Genomic DNA, 23,110 nt, shown 5'->3' with positions numbered 1-23,110 from the left:
TGGGGTCCCTTCTCTCCCGCTCTGACAGCTTGGTCCTCTGCCACACTCCCCTGGCCACCTGCCCCCTCCCCTGCCTCTCGCCCCGCCCCCACTGCCCCGCCAGCCGGCGCACCCGGTACTCACTCTCCTAGTCCCCTCCCCTTTCTCCGGGACCCTGTCAGGCGGCCGCGTGCTCCGGCAGGGGACTTGTCCCAAGTTGGCTGGAATGGAGGTTCGCTCCCAGGCTTCATTCGGTGGCGAGGGAGCCGAAGAGATTCCATCCAGGGAAAAAGCGGGTCTCAGGACCCCAACTGACCTCCCTTCCTTGAGCCCGAGACTCTATCCCTTCTCTAGCTGCCTGGCCCCCCTCACCCCCCCTCCCCAAGTAACCCCGCCCAGCAGGCCCTGCCCAAGCTGCTGCCACCGACCCACAGGCCCCGGGTCCGCACCCCACACTGGCGGCAGGGCTGTCCTGACAGCGGGGACGGCCAGTTGGTTCCCTTCAGGGGCACGCGCCTCCCCCTGCACCCACCCCTGTAACCCGAGCCGCTTCAGCGCCTCCCCGCGCAGCCCCACTGGGCCCTAGGCCCCGACAGCGAGTCCGCAGGCGCCATGGGCCTCGGGGCCTGCGTGTCCTCGGCGGCGTCGGGGGCCCGAGCCCAGGCTGGCCGGCTGGGAGCTGTGCTGGGTGCCTTGTGCCTGCTGCCCGTGCTCATGATGCTGGCCCGGCTGGGGGCCCCCACGGCCCGGCTGGCAGCCAGCGCAGCGCAGGTGAGAGCAGGGCGGGACTGGGCAGAAGGGTGGGCGGCCCGAGGGTCCAAGGGCCTGCGTGTTGGGGGAGGGGGGAAGCGGGGGCGGGGGGGGGGGGATGGCAGCATCAGGCCTCCAGCCCCGCCCACTCCGACCTGGCCTGTGGTTAGTAACCTTTTTCATTCTGGCTGTAAAAGTAACACCGACCAGGGTAGAAAACCCAAAAACACACAGAGCCCAAAGGAGGGAATTTCAGCACTCCCTGAACCACGAACCCCACCCCGTTTCCTTTAGTCTTTTTTCCGAGTGTTTTCAGACACAAGTCTGGTCCCGACTGCCTCCCCACGAGCCCTTGCTTTCTTTGAAGGGAGATCTCGCCGCACCCAATCCCGCGGGTGTCCTCGCTACCCCGGGACCTGGTCCTCTGCCCCTCCAGGCGCCCCGCAGACGCCGCTACACGCTGACCCCCGCCAGGCTGCGCTGGGACCACTTCAACCTCACCTACAGGTGTGACCGTGGGCCAGGATGTGGAGGGGAGCGTGCCGCAGCCTGGCCGCCACCCCTGACCTTAACCCCCACCCCAGGATTCTCTCCTTCCCACGGAACCTGCTGAGCCCCAGCGAGACCCGGCGGGGCCTGGCCACCGCCTTCCGCATGTGGAGCGACGTGTCCCCCTTCAGCTTCCGAGAGGTGGCCCCCGAGCAGCCCAGTGACCTCCGCATAGGTGGGCACCGTGCCCCTGCCCCCGCCCAGCCCCGCGGCCCCCTCTCAGCCCCTGTGCTCCCCCAGGCTTCTACCCGGTCAACCACACGGACTGCCTGGTCTCTGCCCTGCACCACTGCTTTGACGGCCCGACAGGCGAGCTGGCCCACGCCTTCTTCCCCCCGCACGGGGGCATCCACTTCGATGACAGCGAATACTGGGTCCTGGGCCCCACGCGCTACAGCTGGAAGAAAGGTGATGGCCTGGCCTCCTGTGGGGCCCTCTGCGCCACGGTGGGCACAGCAGGAGGGCTTTGGGGGTGACGGCTATGATTTGGGGTCAAGTAAGCAGGAAGGGGGAGGCTGGGAAGAGGCCACAGGCCCGGGTTCCAGGAGCCCTGAAACCCCCCTGCCCCCCCTCCCCCCTGCTGCTGGAGACAGAACCGGAGCTGCATTCCTGGGGGCCGAGCTCACTGCCTCTGCTGGCCTGGAACGTTCTTATCTTCCCATGGCTGTGCCGAGTGAGGGAGGCTCCGTGGCCGCACGGCAGCAGATGTGGCCACGGCAAGCAAGGCTGGCGGGCAGAACGGGGAGGGCTGGGCCAGGGTCCGAGGGCCTGACCCTCGGGACCTGCAGGCGTTTGGCTCACTGACCTGGTGCACGTGGCGGCCCACGAGATCGGCCACGCGCTGGGCCTGATGCACTCGCAGCACGGCCGGGCTCTCATGCACCTCAACGCCACGCTGCGTGGCTGGAAGACGCTGTCGCAGGACGAGCTGTGGGGGCTGCACCGACTCTACGGTGAGTGCCGTGGGTGGGCGGGCTGGCGGGTGGCGTGCCGGGCCGGCCCTGAGGACAGGTTGCCCTCTCGCAGGCTGCCTGGACCGACTGTTTGTGTGCACATCCTGGGCACGGAGGGGGTTCTGTGACACCCGCCGGAGACTTATGAAGAGGCTCTGTCCCAGCAGCTGTGACTTCTGCTACGGTGAGGCCGGTGAGGCAGGGTCCCCAGTCCCAGCTCGGGTCTGGCGGGGGGGCGGGGCACTGATGTGGCCCTCCCTCCCCCCCTGACTCCGGAGCAGAGTTTCCCTTCCCCACGGTGGCTGCCACTGCACCGCCACCCAGGACCAAGACCAGGCTGGTGCCCGAGGGCCGGAACGTGACCTTCCGCTGCGGCCAGAAGATCCTCCACAAGAAAGGCAAAGTGTAGTGAGTGGCCCTGCGTCCCCGTGACCCCCCGAGGGTGGGTGGCGGGTGCTCGGGACCCTGCCCAGCCTCCCCACCCTCCCCGCAGCTGGTACAAGGACCAGGAGCCCCTGGAATTCTCCTACCCTGGCTACCTGGCGCTGGGCGAGGCGCATCTGAGCATCATCGCCAACGCCATCAACGAGGGCACGTACACGTGCGTGGTGCGCCGGCGGCAGCGGGTGCTCAGCACCTACTCCTGGCGGGTCCGCGTGCGGGGCTGAGCGCCCGCGGGGCCAAGACGGCCGATAAAGCACTTTCTCTCTCAAGTCTGCGCACCCTTTCTTGGGAGGGAGGGCGAACAGCCTTGGGTCCTGCAGGGTGGGGCCCTCCAGCCTGTGCTCAGCTGGATGTGGGGAGCCTGGGGCCCGGACGCCCCAACTTCCCCACAGGCCAAGGCCAAGGCCAAGGAAGGCTTTCTCCAGCTGGTCCTGGACAAGTGGGGAAAAGGGACCCCCACACGTGAGCAGCATCGCTGGGGACATAGGCTGAGCCGGTGGAGCCCGGGGTTCCTGGCTGTGTCTCGGGGTCACTCAGGGGTGGGGAGGCAGGAAGGCTGGGAAGGGCCGGACCACCGTGCCCGTGAGGCCTCCAGTGGGAGCGAAAGGACCGACGTAGCAAAGCTCCCCCCAAGAATATCTTATTGCGTCTTAAAACACGTTAACCTTGGTACAAAACCGGTCTCACTGTGGCCAAGAACTCGCACGCTGGCTCTGGGGGGCCTGGGGCTGTGGATGCCCTGAGGGTAGGAAGGTGCAAAGGAGCCTGAAGATTAAATAGAAAAATCCCCCCCACAGCTCCATTCCAGGGCCAGTGTCCTAACAGTGCAGTCCCCAGTGGTCACCGTGCTGACCTTGTGTGTTGGGGGACACGTGTCCGCCGACACTGGCCACCTACAGATGCCCCCCTCTTCGCAGGGCGAGTCTGACACATCCGAAAAAATACAGCCTTTCCTTCCACAACGAGGAAAATGTGATTTAATTCTACAAATGTACAAGCCAAGATAAAAATGAAATGTTGGAAAAGCGAACGAGACGGGCAGTCTGAGATGTGAGGTCAAGATCCGCGGCCACACTGGCCTCCAGCGGCTGTGCTCAGTCAGGGCCAGGCCTCGGCCTGGACCCACATGCTGCCTCTGGCGCCTGCCCTGGTCCCGACTGAGCCTTGCTGGTCGGTACCCGCAGGGCTGGCACGGGCTCTGCGCCGAAGCTCAGAACTTGAGGCTGAAGCCGGGCCCCGCGGCCGAGGCCCCCTGGTTTGTGGTGGTGAGGTGGAAGCCTGTCTCCTTCAGGTCGTCGTCGCCCTGGGGAGCAAGCGTCATCGTGGGGCTTCGGCTGGGCTGGCCCCACCTTTGGGGGGGACCCCCACAGCCTCCCCCCTGCGGCCCTGTCCTCACCAGCTGGCTATAGCCCAGGCCGCCCTCGGGGGGCCGTGGGCTCGTGCCGCGCTTCACCCTCTGCTGCTCACTCTTGGCGGGCCACGTGGGGAACATCGAGGGGTCAATGGGGAGGGGGGTCTCTCGGAAATACTCGTGCTTCAGGCCGTCCTCCGCACTGACCCTCCGCCCGGGGAAGTAGGTCAGGAACCTAGGAGAACAAGAGCACTTGGCACCCACGTGGGGGTGGGGTGGGGTGGGGGAGGGGGAGGCCCAGGGCCGGAGGGGCACAGCCTGCAGGTTCACACACTTGTTCATGAGGTCAAAGCCCTGGTCTGAGAGCAGGGCCCCGAAGCGTTTGCGGAGATTATTATAGGGGTACTCAGTGAAGGTCATCTTCTTGACCGCAGGGAGGTCATTGTAGCCAGGCCAGATTTTCTCACTGGGGGTCCCTAGGTCCTGAGAGAGAAAGAGAGAGAGAGAGAGAGAGAGAGTTTTGGAACGGCCGCGGCCTGCAGGGAAGGGTCTGGTACAGGTGTCTGCACGTGGCTGGCAGGGCGAGAGCACAGACCCACCTTAAACACTTTGTTGATCTGGTCGATCTCCGACTTCCCCGGGAACAGCGGCTTCTGGGTCAGCAGCTCCCCGAAGATGCAGCCCACCGACCACATGTCCACAGCCGTGGAGTACTCCTGGGGGGCCAGGGGCACGCTCAGGAGGCCGGGGGAGGGCAGCGCGCGCAGGCTGGCCGCCCCCCCCCGCACTCACCTTGGCGCCGAGCAGCAGCTCTGGGGCGCGGTACCACAGGGTCACGACGACTGGGGTGTAGGCCTTCAGGGGGGACCCGTACTCCCTCGCCAGCCCGAAGTCCCCCACCTGCGAGGACAGAGGCGGGCTGTGGGCAGGCCCCTGAGGCCCAGGTGCCAGGCCCCTGTGGGGCGGGCCCCGGGGGCTCACCTTGAGGATGCCGGCGTGGCTGAGCAGCAGGTTGGACGTCTTGAGGTCTCGGTGCAAGATCCAGTTGTCGTGCAGATGTTTGACACCGCGCAGCAACTGGATCATCAGGGTCTTCACCTCCCCTACACGGCAGCGCCTCGGGTCAGCGCCCCGCCTCGGCGGCAACCGGGATTCTCAGGGTGCGCTTCTCCCGGGAGTGCTCTCAGCTTGGCACGGCCCTCGCGCACGCACGCGCGCACGCACACACGCACGCACAGAGACCGCACACGTGTGCGCGCGCACACACTTGGATACACGGCAGCGCCTCGGGTCAGCGCCCCGCCTCGGCGGCAACCGGGATTCTCAGGGTGCGCTTCTCCCGGGAGTGCTCTCAGCTTGGCACGGCCCTCGCGCGCGCACGCACGCACGCACGCACGCACAGAGACCGCACACGTGTGCGCGCGCACACACTCGGATACACGGCGCGGTGGGGTCAGTGCTCCTTCCGCCCCAGGGACACGCTGCCTGCACCCTGGGCAGCCCGAGGGCCGCATGTTCCTTGTGGGGGACACCAGTCAGAGGGCCCCGTCTGTGGGAGGACATTGGGGCTGTGGGAGACCCTCCCGGCACGGCCCCCGCGGTGCCTGCAGGCCCCACCTGGCAAGAAAGGCTGCTTCATGGTCTCCATCAGACTCTTGAGGTCATGCTCCACGTAGTTCATCACGATGTAGATCTTGTCCATGTTGCTGCCCACGACGATCTCCTAGCAAACAAGAGCGGGTCCGTGGGTGCCGTGCTCACCTCCAGGTCCCGCAACTAACTGCTGGCTCCCGGGGCACAGACACTGGGGACAGCAGGTACCTATAGGTGTGACGACCCTAAGGGGGCTGACATTTTGGGAGGCCGGTGCTCAATTTTTGCACAACACTGGTGCACAGGAATCACAGGGTCCCCTCGGGGCACAGGCCCGGGCTGCCTCACCCTAACGGTGACAATGTTGGGGTGCTGCGCCTTGAGGATGGTGTTGATCTCCCTCAGGGAGGTGATTGGAAAGCCCTCCTTCTCCTTCTCCATCTTTAGCCGCTTCAGAGCCACAATTTCATCTGAAAACAGTTCGAAGATGGGCTGAGAAAGCACACATTTCGTTGGGATTCAGGGAGCGTTTCTTATTTGGCACTGGGAAGCCTTGTTGTAACTGGGAAGCCCCATGTTACACCAGCACCAAGAAAACAAGCCCAAACCTGTGGCCCAACAGATGCACAAGGCAGATTTCCATGCTAACTTTTGTCCAAACAGCTAAGGAGAATTTTCCTATTTATCTCTATATCCCTACTGTGATTTGCCAGGAGACACAGCAAACCTCAACATCCCAGGACAGACACGATCACCGGGGTCTGAGGCTCTCAGGTGGCCTCCCTGACTTTCCAAGACCCAGCTGCAGGCGCTGGGGAAGCTGCCAGTCTGCGGCTCACACACCTGCTCAGGTGCTATCACTCAAAGCACACGACACACTCCGTCCCAGAACGGAGGCACCTGCTGTCACAAGTAAGCGGCAGAGCCTCACGGTCAGACTGACCTCGGGCCTCCACAGGTACCAAGGAGTCCACTGCTCAGGGGCCCATGAGTCACTAGCTGGTGCTGGCCAGGTAAGGCGAGGCCACAGCCGGGCACCCGGGGAGAAGAGACTCCTAGGAGAGTAGGAACTGTGCGTTCAAGGACCTTGACACCGAGGGTGCCGAGGGCCAGGATGGCCCGGGCTCGATCTCAGTCCCTGCGAGCTGGCTGTGGCCCGGGCAGGACACCCGGCCTCGCTCCTAGAGCCCAGCCCGCACGTGGGCCCAGTGAGGCTGCGGACAGCAAACCCTCCGGGCCGGGCTCGAGATGGCGCAACGGGTACACCCACGGACAATGCCCTTCAGCACAAGTCCCTTCCTGCACAGGGACGGGCTCCCTGAGCCATCTGGTTCCTGCCTGTCTCCCCTTCTCCCTTTGGGGGACCACTCGGCACCGCACCCACCTGTTTTCTTGTCCTTTGCTCTGTACACCACCCCATACGTGCCTTCTTCAATCCTGTTGAGGCACTGGAACTCCTCCACGCTCCGACAGCCCTGGAAGGAAGGCTGCCGTGAGGACCCAGCGGCCACGGCCGCACACACACCTGAATCAGGCCAGTGCAGCAAACCCTGCCCAGAGGTCTCCAGAGGGCGCCGAATGTATCTGGTGGCGGAGCCAGGAGCAGCCCTCTTCTCCAGTTTCTTCAGTGACCACGGGGTCCTCAATTACAGAATAAAACTAACGTGGAAAAGAGCTGGTCCTGGACGCATCCCTCTGAGCCAGGCCTGGCCTGTCTGCCCGGCGCTAAGATAACACTGAGGACAGGAGCGCCCCCTGCACCACACCACCAAGGCCCTGGCACCTTCCCTCACTGCATACGTGACCCTGGGGACCCACACCCCGGGGACCCAGCTCCTGCTCTCAGCCACCATCCTGTTCGTAATCAGCAGAACCAACCCCGGCATGGGAAGGACGCCTGACCTGCAGGGCAGGGAGGTACTTGGGCAGTTCCTGTTTGAGTTCAATGGGTGACAAGGCGGGAGAGTCGGGCACGAAGTCCCCTTCGGTCAAGGCGCTGCTCTGTGGGGTGCCCTCACCGGCTTCTTCCTCCCCTTCCTCACTGTCTCCGGAGTCTCGGTCAAATCGGGACTCTGGAACTTCAAAAGTTAAACCCAATTATGGAACCAAAATAAGCAACCGTCATCACCCCTCTCCTGTTCTGGGGTGGGGGTGGGGGGTCACTGAGTGCACGCAAGAGCCACACGAGAATGACCCCAGGATGCTGTGCACAAGCGTGTGTCCCACCGTCCTGGACAGAGGGCACTGGGGTCTGGGGGCTTGCCAGCTCAGCCACATGCACTGTGAGCCCCTGGCCGGAGACCGAGCTCAAAGGCGGCACACCCAGAGCTCCCGTCAGGCCTTGAGGGCAAGGCCTTGCTGGTGTCTACAGAATGGTGATGGGCCTCTGGTTGGACCTGAGCTAAGAGGCCGGGCCCCGGCTGGTGCTTCCCAGCCACCTGCAGTGTCTAAGCCACAGTGACGCTCACGAGGACGCTCAGTCGGGACTGTCCCCAGTAAGGGATGCTGGCCCCTCACGGTCGCAAGTGGTCGGTGCGGGGGAGTGGGGGTGGTGGTGCTCAGGGAACCGGGTCTCTCAGTGACTCAGCTGCCTGTGCCTCTGGGATGGGGTGACCCTGGAGGAAGCCCGAGGTGCCAGCTCTACAAAGGGCCACAGCACGCAGGAAAAGACCAAGCACCGGGGATGCCTCTCACCAACGAGGACGTGGTTCTCATTCTCGCGCTCCCCATCCTCACTCATTTCGTCTTCGCTCACTTCCTCTGCAAGAGACAGCAGGCGTCTGCTCAGATCTGCGGGGCTGCTGGCCCTGCGCTGACTTGGGGTCTGCCTCTTTCTAGGGCTCCTCAGACCCTCCGCCAGCACAAGCGAGGGTCTGCTTTAGCTAACAGAGAGCAAGAACCGCCGTAAACGATCAATTCTGGGGTCTCACGTGGAGTCCCAGGTAGCAAGGCACTGTCCATTTGGAGACATTTTCGAACCGAGAGTTCCCGTGACCTCTGCGGTCTGTGGAGTCCAGCAAACCAAACCGTCACGCCCGGTGCCCTCCTCACCAGCCGACTGTCCAGACGCGTCCTCGGAGTTGCTCCCGGTCTCCTCTTCCTCCTCCTCCTCCTCCTCCTCCGATTCTTCACTGCTGCTGCCCTCCTCTTCCTCCTCCTCCTCCTCCTCCTCTTCCTCCTCTTCCTCCTCCTCCGAGCCCGACCCTGATTCCGCTTCAGAAGAAAACGGCCGGAAGTGACCGCAGGCAGGCACCGCAGGCAGCGGTGACTTCACGGCGGCGGGGCCCGCACTCACCTGACGAGGACTCGGCTGAGCTGGTTTTGCGCTCGCTGTCGCTGACGTCTTGCAGGTCGGACAGCAGGTCTCTCTCTTCCACCTTCTCTTCTTTCACTTGTGACACAAACCATCAAAAGTGAACGTGTTTACCATCAACGAGGTCACATGGGATCTTTCACACAGAGATAAGCTTCAGTGTGTAGGATAAACCCTCATCCACACTCAGCTGGAAAACAGCTCTCAAAGACCCGTAACAAAGGTTTCCGCTGAGAAATGCAAATGTGCTCCGCACAAATGCTAAAGTCCTGTCATGTGACACGGAAGTACTTTAGCATACCGTATCGTCGTGCAAAAAAAAGTTTTTGTCCATAAAAACCTGTCAGCAAAGAACCGCGCCACGCTGGCCCCCAGGCAGGCGCCGCGGGCCCTCACCTGGTTTCCGGCCGTCTGTCAGCTCAAACCGCTCTCGCGGCGGCCGCAGCGGACTGCGACTCCAGTGGCTCGCTTTCACTTTGTCGCCATAGTCCTCCCTCATGGTCCGGTGATGTGCAGACACTGGGGCACAGAACACAGCAGGAGGCAGCGCTGGCGGCACCCTCTCTCTGGCAGGGCCCCACCTCGGTCAGAGGTGGTCCTCACCTGCACCCCTGCCGATGACAACCCACTACACCTGCTGACGGCTCTGTGGCCACAGAGGCGTGGAAACCGTGAGACGTCCCGGAGGACCCACGTAGGCCTTCCACACTCTCTACTGCCGGAAAAGAAGGGGCCACGACCCACCTCTCCAAGCCTGGGCCTAAACAGCAGCGGGCGGCAGCCCGTGTGTTACCCTGACGGCTGTCCAGCACCAGGCCTGGGTGCGCCCCGGCCGCACACCCTCACCTCAGGCCTGACGTGACCACTGCCTTCTCTGGCAAGGAACTATGTGGTCAGGCGCAACTCCCGAGCCCCACGGCCTGCTCCCCCTTCACTCAGCCATGGTCCAGAGCACCTCACCCCTCAGTGTCATTTGTGCGGCTCTGGGCTCACCCATGGGAACAACACCCCAACCACAGGGTGTGCCCACGCGCACCTTCCCTTCGGGCCTCGCGCTCCTTGCGCCGCTCCTCGGCGCGCCGCTCCCGTTCCTTCTGTTCCCGCTGTTCCTTTTGCTGTTCCCGCATCTTTCGTTCTCGCTCCCGCTTCCTCTCCAGCTGCTCAAGGCGGTCCCTGCAACAAGCACAGGCCAACTCTCTCTCCGCGAACACGAAGTTTTCTTTTTCACCCCAAGTGTTTTTTGCTCAAATTTAGAAACTGCCCACTTAGATTGTTCAAACCATAATGGGCTTTTTAAAAGTAGAACATATACGCGCACACAGCCCAAGAGCCGCAACAGAATGTAGCAAAGTACTGGCACGATGAGATATTGCCAATGAGGGATGAGCCCACTGGTTCCAGAAGGCTTCTGTTTCGCAGTCCTACTGAGTATGGATGGCAGTACAATTTAAATCCACCTTTATCACTAAGTTTTCAGGGGCACTGAGGGGTGGAAGAGCCCACCTGGGGAAGGTGGAGAGAAGGACCTAGACTTGGGCCTGAGGCCCTGTCCTACTAGATCCTATGGTAGACGGATGCCCAGCCGGGCCTGGTGGGGAGCTAAGCGGGTTCGAGTGTGGTATACGAGGGGCAGCAGGGAAAGTTGCTTCATGGAGGGGACAAGGCTCATCTGAAGTGCAGGAACTATTAGTGACCACGGTGTGCATGGCTGATGCACCACAAAGTGGCCAGATGGTAAAAACTGATGAGCAGCGGTTAGTTTTCAAATCCCGACAGAATCAGAATTAAGTCCAAATCTAACCAGAAAAGCTATTACCAAAAAAACAAAAACAAAAACAGAAATGAGCACGGACAAGGGTGAAAGTGGAACAAGGCCTGTGGTACGGTCGCTGGTACCGTGCCGGCTTTGGGGCCCGTCAGAGGTCACCGCTGTGGAAGGCTCGGATTCTAGGAACTATTCAGTAAATGCCTAGAAGTCCAAACTATTACAAAATAAAAGTTGTAAGTTAACATATAAAATCCAACCACCGAGGGGCACCTGGGTGGCTCAGTCGGTTAAGCATCCGACTCTTTCGGCTCAGATCGTGGTCTCGGGATTTGTGAATGTGAACCCTGACAGTGCAGAGCCTGCTTGGGATCCTCTCTCCCTCTCTCTGCCCCTCCCCTGCTCATAGCTCTGTCTCTCTCAAAACAAATAAAAACTTAAAAAAAATAAATCCAACCAGTGAATTCAGTTTTTCGTCCATTTACAAAATTGTCCGACTATCACCATAAGCCAGTTTTAAGACATTCCCATCTCATGCCCACCCGTGCTCAGCTCCTAGCCATCCTCCCCCAATCTGCTTTCTGTCAGATCAGGACTCTCGGGACATTTCTTCTGCTTCTTTGGGCTGAGTCTGCTTCTTTCTCCTGCTCTTGGGGTAGCAGCTCAAGTTGCTGACTTGACAACTTCCTTTTCTGGTATCAGTGCTTAAAACAGCTCATTCTGGGCCCAGCGTTTTGTGCACCCCTACCTTTTGGCACGTTGCTTTTGTTTTCACTCAATTCAAAATATTTTCTATTTTTCCTTTGAATTTCTTCTTTGGGCCACAGGTTAATCAGAAACGGAAGAGCTTTGCGACGTGGCAGTATCATAGCCAATGAGGTTTATCTGAGGTGCGATTATTGCTGTATGAAAACTTTTCTCAGAAATGGGTGGTTGGATTTCCCAACACTTTGAGGATTTCCCCAGGTTTCTTTCTGTTGATTTCCACTTTCTTTTGTGGAAAGACGGCGTACTTTGTACTACTGCAACTATCTTATGTATGACACTTGTCGTACGGCCCACATACGATATGCTCGAAATGAGCGTGTCTTCTGTGGCTGTGGGTGGAGTCCGGCACGCAAGCTCAGTCAGACTGAGCTGGTGCAGGGTATTTTCCAAAATTTTTATATCCTTGTTTCATCTCGTTCTATTAACAACTAGAGTGGGGTGCCGAAACTTCCAACTATAATCGAGGAACTGCCTGTTTCTTCTTTCAACTGTCAGGTTATTGCAGCCCAGATTTCTGGACTCTGCTGTCAGACTCATACACGTTTACCGCGGTCACATGTTCCTGACGTATGTCCCTTCCTGTGGTTGTGAAGCCCGGTCTCGGTGCTGGCCTCACGTCTGGCCTGGCGCTGAGCCACTTGCGCGCTGTGGCTGCTGTGTACGTGTTGCACCTTCTTCCACGTGTTTAATTTCATGTTTTGTTTTCCGAACATATACAAAATCCCTTTTATTTTGCTTATTTGGAAATCACTCTATGTTTATTTCTGGTACACTTAATTCATTCAAAGCTGAACATTTCTAAGGACTAAATTATTCGAGTGTTATATAATTATGTGATATAAAAGGCGCACATAGACCAGTGCATAAAATGTGCTTTTAAAAAATTGTACTCAGAAAGATACTGATTACTGTACATACTGACAAGTAGCTGTATTTAAAAATGAATGTCTGGGGCATCTGGGTGGCTCAGTTTGGCTAAACCTCTGACTTCAGCTCAGGTCATGATCTCATGGTTTGTGAGTCTGAGCCCCGCGTTGGGCTCTGTGCTGACGGCTCAGAGCCTGGAGCCTGCTTCGGATCCCGGGTCTCCTTCTCTCTCTGCCCCTTCCCCACTCACGCTCAGTCTCTATCTCTCAAAAATGAATAAACATTAAAAAATAAAATTAAAAATGAACTTTTGCCCAGGCTGGCACCATGCTTCAATGGTCTCCCCTTGGCCTCCAATCCAAAGGAGTGTGGTTTCCAGATATAATGTAACCAATACTCTTATATGAGATAAACGGAAAGTCTTTGGTGTTCAAATAAGTACCGTAAAAAGAAAAACCTCTCGTCAAGTATATTTTCTCAGCTTGGCTTAATGCCACAGAAATCAGAAAATCGCAAAGACTGGACAAAACAAGCCCAGGCTACCATCAAGGTCTACTGGAACCTTGCAGGTGAGAGCAAAAAGAGTTTCAACCGCCATGTTTTCCACTCTGCTAGGATTGTGCTAGATTGTTCCAGGATGCTAATTCAACACTGAGGACCTGCGAGGGTATGAGAAGAACGGGGGAGGCGGGAGAATGAATGGAGACTTAGGAAAAAAAATAAAGAGGGTGGTTCGGGAACTGGGAGAATTGAAAAATCACACCTTTCAGTCTCCACATTTCTACTTTTTGTTCAGTATATGAGCAGAAACCATCTGGAAGGAAGGAAGATTATGACTATCTGTAAACTGACAGAGAAATGCTTATGACAACAAGTGGTTATGTATGCAGTTCTTGGCTGTTCACATCAGCAACGGATGAGGAAAAACAGAAATTCTTGATATGTTTGTCTCAAGAGGTAGTGACGTGGCTACGGGCAGCACGAATTCGGCTGAAGTTCAGGGCAGGTGCTGCCAGGAGTTTACACTGCAGAAAAGGAAAACTGCTTTGGATCCAGCCTCGTCCTCCTGGCTTCTCTTCCAGGATCATCAGGGTCAAGCTATACTATGACACAAGGCGACAATGTCCACGGGAAAACAGGCTTTGAGCAGGATGCCCCTTTCCCAGCTACAGTCCAGTTCCCGGGTAAAGCTGTCCCAATAAATGATGAAGCCCAACCCAAACCTATTCCAGTGCGTCCAGACCTGGTCAGTCATGTAGGTGGACACGGAGGCGACATTCATCACCAAATGAGGCCCCGCTTTCAATCCGGTGAATCATGTACCCTTCTACAGCAACTGGAACTTGTAAAGTTTGGGGTTTTGTCATAACCCTCTGCACGGAGCTGCTCTTCATTTAGGAAGGACAGGTTTTCCTCTAGAAGGCCTCTCAGCAGGACTTCATGCTCATGACCAAGGGCATGTTTGATGCAGTCAACCAGTGGTCCGTAACAGCAGTCGTTTATAGTGTGCTGACACAGGGGTAGAGCTCAGGGGTAGAGTATTTGACTGCACGGTGCACGGACAGCCCTGATTTGCTAGAACTCCATGTGGAATCTGAGAAGGGTCCTGTAGCATACTATTTATAACAGATTTGGACGGTGGAGTTTCCTCATGCTCTTGTAGAAACCTCTCCAGTATAATCTGAACCATTAACGAGGGTGCACAGTCCACCTCATTGGCTAGCTCTTCTCCCCACTCCATTCAGGTACCTGGGAAACCTCTGCCTCAGTGTTCTGGCAGGCGGCACAGACACCAGGCACTGAGCTGTCTCGTCAGTACTGGGCTTTGGCCGGTCAGTACCACGTTGGGCCAGGGACTGGGAGGTGGCACAGGCAAGGGAAAAACACCCTGGGCTCAGCCTTGGTGTCAGGAGCCGAAGGGTGGGCACACAGTGGCACAGCGTGAGCTCCTAGTCTGTTTTGGCTTGCTCCCATACCCTCTTTACCACTAGCTATGCAGACCAGGCTTCACACGGCAGCTCCCCATACGTTCACTTTCGACCTATTTTTGTCCTGGTCTCTAACATGTTCTCCTTACAGACAACATAATAGATCAAGCTTTGCTATCAAAGAACCTCTCCTTTGGGTACAGAAACCACTTCACATTTCATGTAATTATGGATTTGGCTGGATTTACTTTCGTTGTTGTTCTTGGTTTTTCTTTTATAGGTCTTCCTTTTGGGTCCTGTTTCTCAGTTTTTGATGGTCTGTGTGTGTATGTATATAATGTTTATTTTAGAGAGATGAGGGGGAGGGAGAGGGATAGAGGGGAAGAGTGCAGGGGAGGGGCAGAGAGTGAGAGAGAGAGGGGGGTGAGGGAGAGAGAATCCCATGAACCATGAGATCACCACCTGAGCTGAAATCAAGAGTCTGATGCTTAACTGACTGAGCTGTCCAGACGCCCCTCTGTGTTTGGTATAGATAAATATTTGTACTATATAATTTTAATTCTTGTTTGCACTATTTTGTTAAAGTTATTTTCTTAGAGGTTGTTTTAGTGATGGCAGCATGCATCTTATCAAATTACACTAACTTCATTCCACTGAACATAGGTCTGCTCTGCCACAGCCACAGCCCTCCCTTCTCAACCCTGTGCACTCTACACATGCTATGTATCACCCAACAACACGGTATTTTAATAATTACTGTTTTATGCAATCGTGTCTCTCATAGAAGCTGAGAAGACATGAAATGAAACATACATAAATTATCTTACGTTAACCTACACTTTTACCATTTCTAAAGCTTGTCTTTTCTTCCTGTGAATTCTATACCTTCTGGTGTCATTTCCATTCAACCTGAAGATCTTGAGTATGTATGTATGTATTTATTTTTGAGAGAGAGACAGACAGTGAGCGGTGTAAGGCAGAAAAAGAGGGAGACACAGAATCTGAAGCAGGCTCCAGGCTCTGAGCTCTCAGCACAGAGCCCGATGTAGGGCTCGAACTCACGGACCATGAGATCATGACCTGAGCCAAAGCTGGATGCTTAACCGACTGAGCCACTCAGGCGTCTGCCCTTGAGTATTTAAGGCAGGTATTACTAACAATGAATTCCACCAGTTTGTTATGTCTCCTCACTTTTGAACAACAGTTTTGCTGCACAGATTTCCTGGTTGACAGGTTTTCTTTCAGCAGTGTGACTACGCCATTCCACTGCCTTCTGACCTCCACTGTTTTTCTTTTTTTTTTTAATTTTTGTTTTAATGTTTATTTTTGAGAGAGACAGAAAGAGAGAGAACGAACAAGCAAGGGAGAGACAGAGAGAGAGAGAAAAACACAGAATCCAAAGAAGGCTCCAGGCTTCACGCTGTCAGTACTGAGCCCAACAACGCAGGGCTCAAACCCACAGGCCATGAGATCATGACCTGAGTTGAAGTCGAACGCTTAACCGACTGAGCCACCCAGGCGCCCCTGGCCTCCATTGTTTCTAATGAGAAGTCAGCCACCAATCACACCTTCTATGTAGATTTTTTTTCTCTTGCTGCCTTCAAAATCTATTCTTTGGCTTTCACCAGTTTGACTATGATGTGTCTTTGTATTTACCCTGCTTGGGGTACACTGAACTTCTTGGATATGCAGATAACTGTTTTTCATCAGATTTGGGAAGATTTCAGCCATTATTTAAAAAGACATCTTTGTGCCGCATCACTCTTCTCTCCTGGTATTGCGAGTTGCATGGCGTTGGTGAAACAGGTGCTGTGCCACAGATCCCGGAGGCTCTAGTTCTCTTCCTTTGACTGTCTGTTCTGAAGAAAGCATAATTTCTATTGCTTTGTTTCAAGTTCCTTGCTAATCTGGAACACTTGGTTTCTACTGATGCTTGTCTTCCTTAACAGGAAGTCATACTTTCCTATTTCTTTTACATCTCAAGACGTCCTGTTGAGAATTGGACATTTCAAGTAACATACGGTAGCAATTGAGGATTCTGATTTTTCCTCTCACCTGTTGCTGTTTGTCTGGTAACCTGCTCTGCTAACTCTGTCAACTCTGTCTTCCAAAAAGAGTGCGGCCACTGCTGGTTTTTTCCCTTCGTTTCTTTTTGTTTTCAAGCTTGGCTTCCTGGGGATCAACACTGTGTCCGCACAGCTGTGCCGTCAGCCCATCCTAAACGGTCAGCACTGGGCTCGGCAAACACGGGGGTTTCCCATGCTAGCAGCGGACCTGGACACACAGTTCTGCTCACCCCGTGATCTTTTACCTTAGGAATCAGCTCCCCCCCATACCTCCTCCTCATGAGAACAAAGGCTCTCATCGCACTTTCTTCGGTGCCCGTGTCATTCGGCCTGCTGGGAACACAGGCACCATCTACCCCTCCTACTTCTCCATTCCGTGTAGCAGGCCGGTACCAAGCTTTCTCTGGAAACACCTCAATACACAGAGATGGCCCCAGTAGTCACAACTAGCCCAGATGAACAGATCTGGAGCCACACAGATGTCTTCTGGGAATCTGAGCCCACAGAGATGTACTTGGAGACTAATGTGTAAGAGTCTGGTGCCTCAGCTCCAAAGCTAGTATAAGGCCTTTGGGATTTCCATTTTGTCTGAAAGAACCACAGTCTATTTCTGCTGTGACCTAGAGAACCCTAAGCAATATATTTCCTTAGTCTTCCTCGCTTAGACCACCTGGAAGAGGGCTCGGTACAGAGCAGGCACTCAAAAAATACTTGCCCAGTGACCAATGAATCGTCCTAGAACAGATTTCTCTTGGGCGCTGTGTGGGAATTTCTATACGCGCCCTGGGCTGAATCTGAGAGGGCCCTCCTCCCCCATCCCCGGCGTCAGCTGACAGATGGAGGAAGATCGTCTCTCCCTGCGCGACCACCGCCCTTTCCCTCTCCACTGCTATGTTTTTGGCCCCAAACTGCACTCCTTGTGTCTGAATTCCTTTGTCAGACTTCCAGCTCCCACCAGCAATGCCCCTTCCAACTGGCCCAAATCACACTCTTACACAGGGTCTCAAGCAACTGCTGGAATGGCCTGGCTCCCGAGTACCTCCCCCACCAGCCTTCACCTGGAGGAAACCGACACACGTTTTCCATTCCCTTCAGGATCTTCTCCGAGGAAAACTCACACCCATGTCTGTCTTCAAGATGCAGTAAAAACTTAATCTCTTCAGTCAGCACCACCCCATGTTTACCGTGCCAGGACTGTGGACTCACAAACCACTTCTGCCCCACATCTCTGTCATACTGCCGGGTTCTCGTGTGTGCACCAGAATGGCGGTCTCCATCGCCGCTCTGACGGGGTGTTGGCTACCAGCAATGCTCAGTTTCAGGCTCCTTCGCAGACTGCACTCACTCACCTCTCCCTCCTGGAATGCTCCCGGGCCATCTCCCTTCTCTTCTGCCTCTCCCACTCTCTGCGAGCCTTGTCTTGCTCCTCCCGGTGTCGCTTCCGGCGCTCGTGTTCTCTCTCTTTTTCCTTTGCCCTAGCATGCTTCCCTAAGAGGAGAGAGAATGTCACGCAAAGGGGCCCAACACCCAAAACTTAATTTAAAAATATTGAAGGGGCGTCTGGGTGGCTCAGTCAGTTAAGTGTCTGACAAGGGAATGATCTCACGGTTCACGAATCTGAACCCCACATTGGGGTTCTCTGCTGTCAGCGCAGAGCCTGCTTTAGATTCTCTGCCCCCTCTTTCTGCCCCGCCCCCGCTTGTGCGTGCTCTCTCTCAAAAAGTAAGTTAAAAGATTAAAAAAATTTTCAGGGGGGCCTGGGTAGCTCAGTCGGTTAAGCGCCTGACTTCGGCTCAGGTCATGATCTCAACAGTTTGTGAGTTCGAGCCCCGTGTCGGGCTGTGTGCTGACGGCTCAGAGCCTGGAGCCTGCTTCAGATTCTGGGTCTACCTCTCTCTCTGCCCCTCCCCCGCTCACACCGTCTCTCTAAAATATAAACATTAAAAAAAAAATTAAAAACTTTTTTTCAAAGAAAATACTCAGTGAAGAAGAAAACATTTAATTAATGACTTCGGAGAAACAATCGTTTTATGTTAAAAAAACAAAAGAAAATCCTATGGAAGTAAGCCTCAAAGTGAGAGAAAAAATAACGTGGTTATCACTGAATAGAACTGTAACTTTTGGGACGCCTGGGTGGCTCAGTCGGTTGAGCGTCCGACTTCGGCTCAGGTCATGATCTCGTGGTTTGTGAGTTTGAGCCCCGCATCAGGCTCTGTGCTGACAGCTCAGAGCCTGGAGCCTGTTTCGGATTCTGTGTCTCCCTCTCTCTCTCCCCCTCCCCCACTCACGCTCTGTCTCTCTCAAAAATGAATAAACGTTTAAAAAAAAAAAACTTTCATCTTCTTTCTGTATTAAGCTGTGATTAGACTATAATCGACCCTTAAAAACACAATGTTGAATAACTGACCCCCAGCGCAGTCAGAAATCCATGTATAACTTCTGATTCCCTAAAAATTTTACTAAGAGCTTACTGTTAACATAGCCAATTAACACACACTGTGTGTTTTATGTTGCCTACTATACTCTTGCAACCGTGTCAGCTAAAAAAACACCTACTATTCAAAATGTAAGGAAGGAATGCCTGGGTGGCTCAGTTGGTTAAGCATCCGACTCATGATTTCGGCTCAGGTCACAACCTCCCAGTTTGTGAGACAGAGCCCTGTGTCAGGCTCCGCACCGACAGCATGCTGCCTGCTTGAGATACTCTCTCCCTCTCTCTCTGCCCATCTCATGCTTGCAAGTGTGCTCTCTCAAAATAAGTAAACCTAAAAAAAAACTGCATATAAATACCCTATATTTGTTGAGTTTAGACAATATTACATTTATGGGGGGCTCAGTCAGTTAAGCATCTGACTTCTGCTCAGGTCATGATCTCACGATTTGTGAGTTCAAGCCCCACGTCAGGCTTTATGCTGACAGCTCAGGATTTGGATTCTGTGTCTCCCTCTCTCTGCCGCTCCCCCGCTGATGCTCGATCTCTCCTTCAAAAAACAAACATTAATGGGGTGCTTAGGTGGCTCAGTCGGTTAAGTGTCTGACTTCAGCTCAGGTCATGATGTCACAGTTCGTGAATTTGAGCCCCGCGTCAGGCTCTGTACTGACAGCTTACAGCCTGGAGCCTGCTTTGGTTTCTGTGTTTCCCTCTCTCTCTGCCCCTCCCCTCCTTGTGCACTCGCTCGCTCTCTCAAAAATAAATAAATGTTAAAAAAAAATTCAAAAAACATTAAAAAAAAAAAAAAGACAATATTACATTTAAACAAACTAACCCAAAACAATGTAACGAGGGAGAAAAAAATACCAGGAAGAAAATGAATTAACTATTCAGAATGATCTAGAAAAACATATGCTTTTGGCTAAGATTTTACTTTCTCTTCTCTTTCAATTGTGCTCTGGAGGAGACGGTAGAGTATGACACAGGAAACAGACCATACTTGAGCATGATACAAAGAAAAAAACCAATAAATGCTTCAGTACCCCCTTCTGCTGAGTGGCTACGATGCCTACGTTTCTCTTTCCTCTTTTCATCTTTCCTGTGATGAGCCTTTTCTTTCCGAGACATTTGCTGGGGTGGTTTGATAGCCAAAGAATCATCTTCCTCTCCTCTGAAATAAGACACAAAGCATCACGTCAGGCAATGGAAGAGCCATGAGGGTGCCCTGGAGCTTCTTCAGCCCGGAAAAACGCAGCAGTCAGAATACAAAGAAAGTGGAATCTAGAATCATTTTAAACCTTAACTATGAAATTGAAGCCAAAACTGCTTATAAATACAGACACAGATGAAAAGGGTAAGTGAAAAATCAATGTGTATATGGAAAGAAAATGCCTCTCTGAAGAAACTCCAGGGCATGATGCACACGTTCATCACCATGACCATGGTGACAGTTTCACAAGCGTGTACAAACATGTCAGACCGCACACTTTATATATATGCAGCTTATCGTTTATACATCAATAAAGCCGTTAAAAAAAGTATCACAATTTTAACAGAACTTGATGACCTCAAAAGGTCACTCAACAACACTTTTCACTGACTATATGACCAAAAAGTTGTGAGAATTCACAATCTGTATGTCCTTGCACCTTAATTTCTGGTTAGGCTGGCTTTAATGATTTGATGACGGATAATTTGGTGATGATGACGGAGACGAGAAGGAAGCAAGTGAGGGGATACCGTGGTGCAGGAAGGGATGTTAGCATATACGAGCCTCGCTAGGACCACCGCTGCTTACGGGCCTTGCTCGAGCACACTTCAGCACCCTAGTGTGGTTCATCCGTGCAAAATTTTAGGCAGTAATTTTACCAGTCACTAAAAGCACACACACACAATTATTTAAATGCAATTTGTGAATGCGAATTCACTGGGTTGAAGGATAATTGCCAAGAAGGGAATATGCACCCATTCAATCTTCTCGCAACAGGACTCGGGTGCCAACTGGTACCACACAAAGGCCATCTCAACTGTGAGGTAAACCCACAGTCACCGCTTCAAACGTTTTCAGAGGAGCCCTGCGGAGGCTCAGCCAGGACCACAGCTGTGCTGTGGGACCCCGCGTGTCTCCGCGGGGAAGCGCACGTGCAGCTGGATGCCCTTCCTCCTCGTGCACCTTGTCCCCACCTGTCTTCCATGGAGTCCTCTCTTCTGTATGGCGAGTTCCTGATCGTTATCTCCATGCGGTGGTCCCTCAGCTCCCCCTCCTCAAGGGAATCCCGCTTGGAATCCCGGTCATCAGACTGAGAAGCAAGGAGAAAGTCATTTCCTCACAGATAAAAGTCTTGTTAACGATCTCAAACCTTGCCAATGCCCAAAGTTTCACATACGCTTTGAATGGATCAATGTTACGAGGTATAAGAACCTTCCACCCAAATCGTATGACGTTAAAATCACAGCTCTCTAGAACCCAGGGCCTCAGGTGAAAAAACTTGAAATCAGCATATTCGACAAGGAACATTAGACTCTACGCCAAGTATGTTAGTCGTTTACATAAGCCGAACTTGAGCCTTACGCCGTGTTTTATACGCCAAATACTCTGGGACACCTCGTCCGTGACTCGGAAATAGCTAACAAAGGTCAGCTACCAGTGAGAGCAGAAACGAGTACTTCTGCCGACGCTCTCGCCAAGGTACCAAACGTTTCTCTGATTACGTTACTGTGCCAACCAAAGACCCCGCCAAACACGAGTATTAATTCCAGGGCGACTTCCTACTGCACTAGACATACTTGGAAATGGTGCCACGGACACAGAAACGGTGACATGAGAAAAATTAGTCCCACTGCACTAATGGATTCAGGTTCAAAGTACTTTATCTCCACGTGGATCCTGCCATCTACACACAGCTTTAGTATGTTATCGATCTGTCTCCAACGTAAACCGAGTATTTGAACGTTTTTGTTAATTTTTAGAAGAGATTTTGCGCTCACCTGCGACATTTGGAAGTACAAAAGAACTTCACCGAAGAAGCGTTGTTCTAATGGAAAAACGAGGGCAAAGAAATTAAATCTCCTTTAAGAAAACCACTTACTTAAAAAACATGGCTTACGTTTTTTAAGCGTTTTATCTCTGCTTTCTCCTCTTGTTCCTTCCGTCGTTTCTTTTCCTGAAGAATTTCATCTAAAGTTTTCACCTTCCAAGAGTCCTTTTCATCACCCATTTGAGTCGAACCGCTGCAAAGAGAAAGAGCTCGAGCCAGGGCAGGACACACGGCAAGTGGGCTTCGGGGCGCTGCGGCTCGCGTCTTCGCGGACGGGGCGGGCCGGGCTCCGAAGAGCGACCGCCTGGATTCAAATCTCTTTGCCGTCATCCCCGGGCAAGGTCCTCCGCCTCAGTTTACCCTTCGGTCACAGACGAGAACACCCCCCCCCCCCGCAGAGCAACACCGGTGGGGAGGGAGCTCATCCGTGGAAAGCTCGCGGCTCAGTCCCGGAGACCCCACGCCCGGGGGTCGCGGTCACCGGATACGACGCGGCCGGGCCGCCCGGCCCCTCAGCCCCCCGGGCGCGGCCGCTACGAGTCGGGGTTCGGGCCCGCAGGGGCGGGCTCCCAGCGTCTGCGCCCGACGCCGCCTCAATCCCCGGCTCCGCGCGGGGCGAGGCGGAACGAGGAGGCGGGAAGCGACGCCCAGGGTCCGCCCGGATCCGAGCGCTCGCCGCCCGGCCCAGCCCCGCCCTCCGCCACTCACCCCTGCGCCTCCGCCGCCGCCGCCGCCGGTCCCGGAGCCTGAGGAGAAACAGCGCCCGGCGCGCGCCAGCAGCGTCGGCACTTCCTGCGTCGGCGCGGGCTGATGACGCAGGTCGGCGGCGCCCGCCGGCGGCTCGGCCGGAGCAGGGAGGGGCCCGGGCGCGCTCACGTCACTTCCGACCCGGGCGCCGCCGCCGGCCGTCCCTCCGAGCGCGGGGCGCGGAGGCCGCCGGTGGTGCTCCGGTGACGCCGGAGGCTCGACCGGAATTCTAGAAGGGCGTGTGGCGCGAAGGCGCGCCTCCCCGGGGTCCCTCCCGCCTCGCCCCCTCCCGCGGTTTGGAAGGGCCGTGGGAATGTGGAGAACCCACCAGCCGCAGCCCAGGGAAGAGAGCGGGAGACCGACATGCGCCGTCCTTAGCCGGGTTTGAAGTGGGAAATGCGGAATGGGACAAACTCGGGCACAAAAAGGGCGAGTGGAATTGAGCTTTCTTTTCCTCCCCAGGACGGTGTTCACTTTCTGTACCCACACTTATTTTGCTTCCTGAGCCGTTGGGGACAGGAGAACCATTCTTCTCTCTTCACGAAGGGAGTTTTCAGCATGAAGGCGA

General features: G+C 55.0%; 2 protein-coding genes and 2 pseudogenes across 5 annotated transcripts; 2 read left to right on the top strand and 2 right to left on the bottom strand.

Moving 5' to 3' along the window:
• The first annotated feature begins 591 nt into the window (after nt 1-591).
• On the top strand, nt 592-2,926 carry MMP23B (matrix metallopeptidase 23B). Its single transcript, XM_047082410.1, has 8 exons — nt 592-750; nt 1,097-1,236; nt 1,314-1,453; nt 1,519-1,686; nt 2,067-2,231; nt 2,305-2,415; nt 2,513-2,639; nt 2,725-2,926. Exons 1-8 carry the CDS (start codon nt 592-594, stop codon nt 2,897-2,899), a joined length of 1,185 nt encoding a protein of 394 aa, XP_046938366.1. The 3' UTR covers nt 2,900-2,926.
• Nucleotides 2,927-3,629: 703 nt separating this feature from the next.
• On the bottom strand, nt 3,630-22,578 carry LOC124515131 (cyclin-dependent kinase 11B). Of its 4 annotated transcripts, none has more exons than XM_047083689.1 (20): nt 22,504-22,578; nt 21,865-21,988; nt 20,942-21,057; nt 19,801-19,928; nt 17,676-17,814; nt 9,969-10,105; nt 9,329-9,451; nt 8,915-9,010; nt 8,671-8,832; nt 8,314-8,379; nt 7,522-7,697; nt 7,004-7,094; nt 5,968-6,089; nt 5,644-5,749; nt 5,008-5,129; nt 4,819-4,926; nt 4,626-4,742; nt 4,361-4,509; nt 4,072-4,261; nt 3,630-3,978 (listed from the first exon to the last, which is right to left on the bottom strand). In XM_047083689.1, the coding sequence occupies exons 2-20, from the start codon at nt 21,973-21,975 to the stop codon at nt 3,886-3,888; spliced, it is 2,352 nt and encodes a 783-aa protein (XP_046939645.1). In that variant the 5' UTR covers nt 21,976-21,988; nt 22,504-22,578; the 3' UTR covers nt 3,630-3,885. The 4 variants fall into 4 exon arrangements, with proteins under 4 accessions (XP_046939645.1, XP_046939646.1, XP_046939647.1 ...); XM_047083690.1 differs by having other exon boundaries at nt 7,522-7,691; XM_047083691.1 differs by lacking the exon at nt 22,504-22,578 and adding an exon at nt 21,746-21,792 and having other exon boundaries at nt 21,865-21,889.
• Nucleotides 11,543-11,665, top strand: LOC124516677 (uncharacterized; annotated as a pseudogene).
• On the bottom strand, nt 12,572-14,276 carry LOC124515132 (CDAN1-interacting nuclease 1-like; annotated as a pseudogene).
• Nucleotides 22,579-23,110: the final 532 nt, after the last annotated feature.

The sequence above is a fragment of the Lynx rufus genome, unplaced genomic scaffold, assembly GCF_022079265.1.
Source record: "Lynx rufus isolate CCGP_SWC_20201006 ecotype Redwood Valley unplaced genomic scaffold, mLynRuf1.p SCAF_2, whole genome shotgun sequence".
Classification (NCBI taxonomy): domain Eukaryota; kingdom Metazoa; phylum Chordata; class Mammalia; order Carnivora; family Felidae; genus Lynx; species Lynx rufus.
Note: the sequence above shows the minus strand (reverse complement) of the source record. Positions and strands in the feature narration are given on the sequence as shown.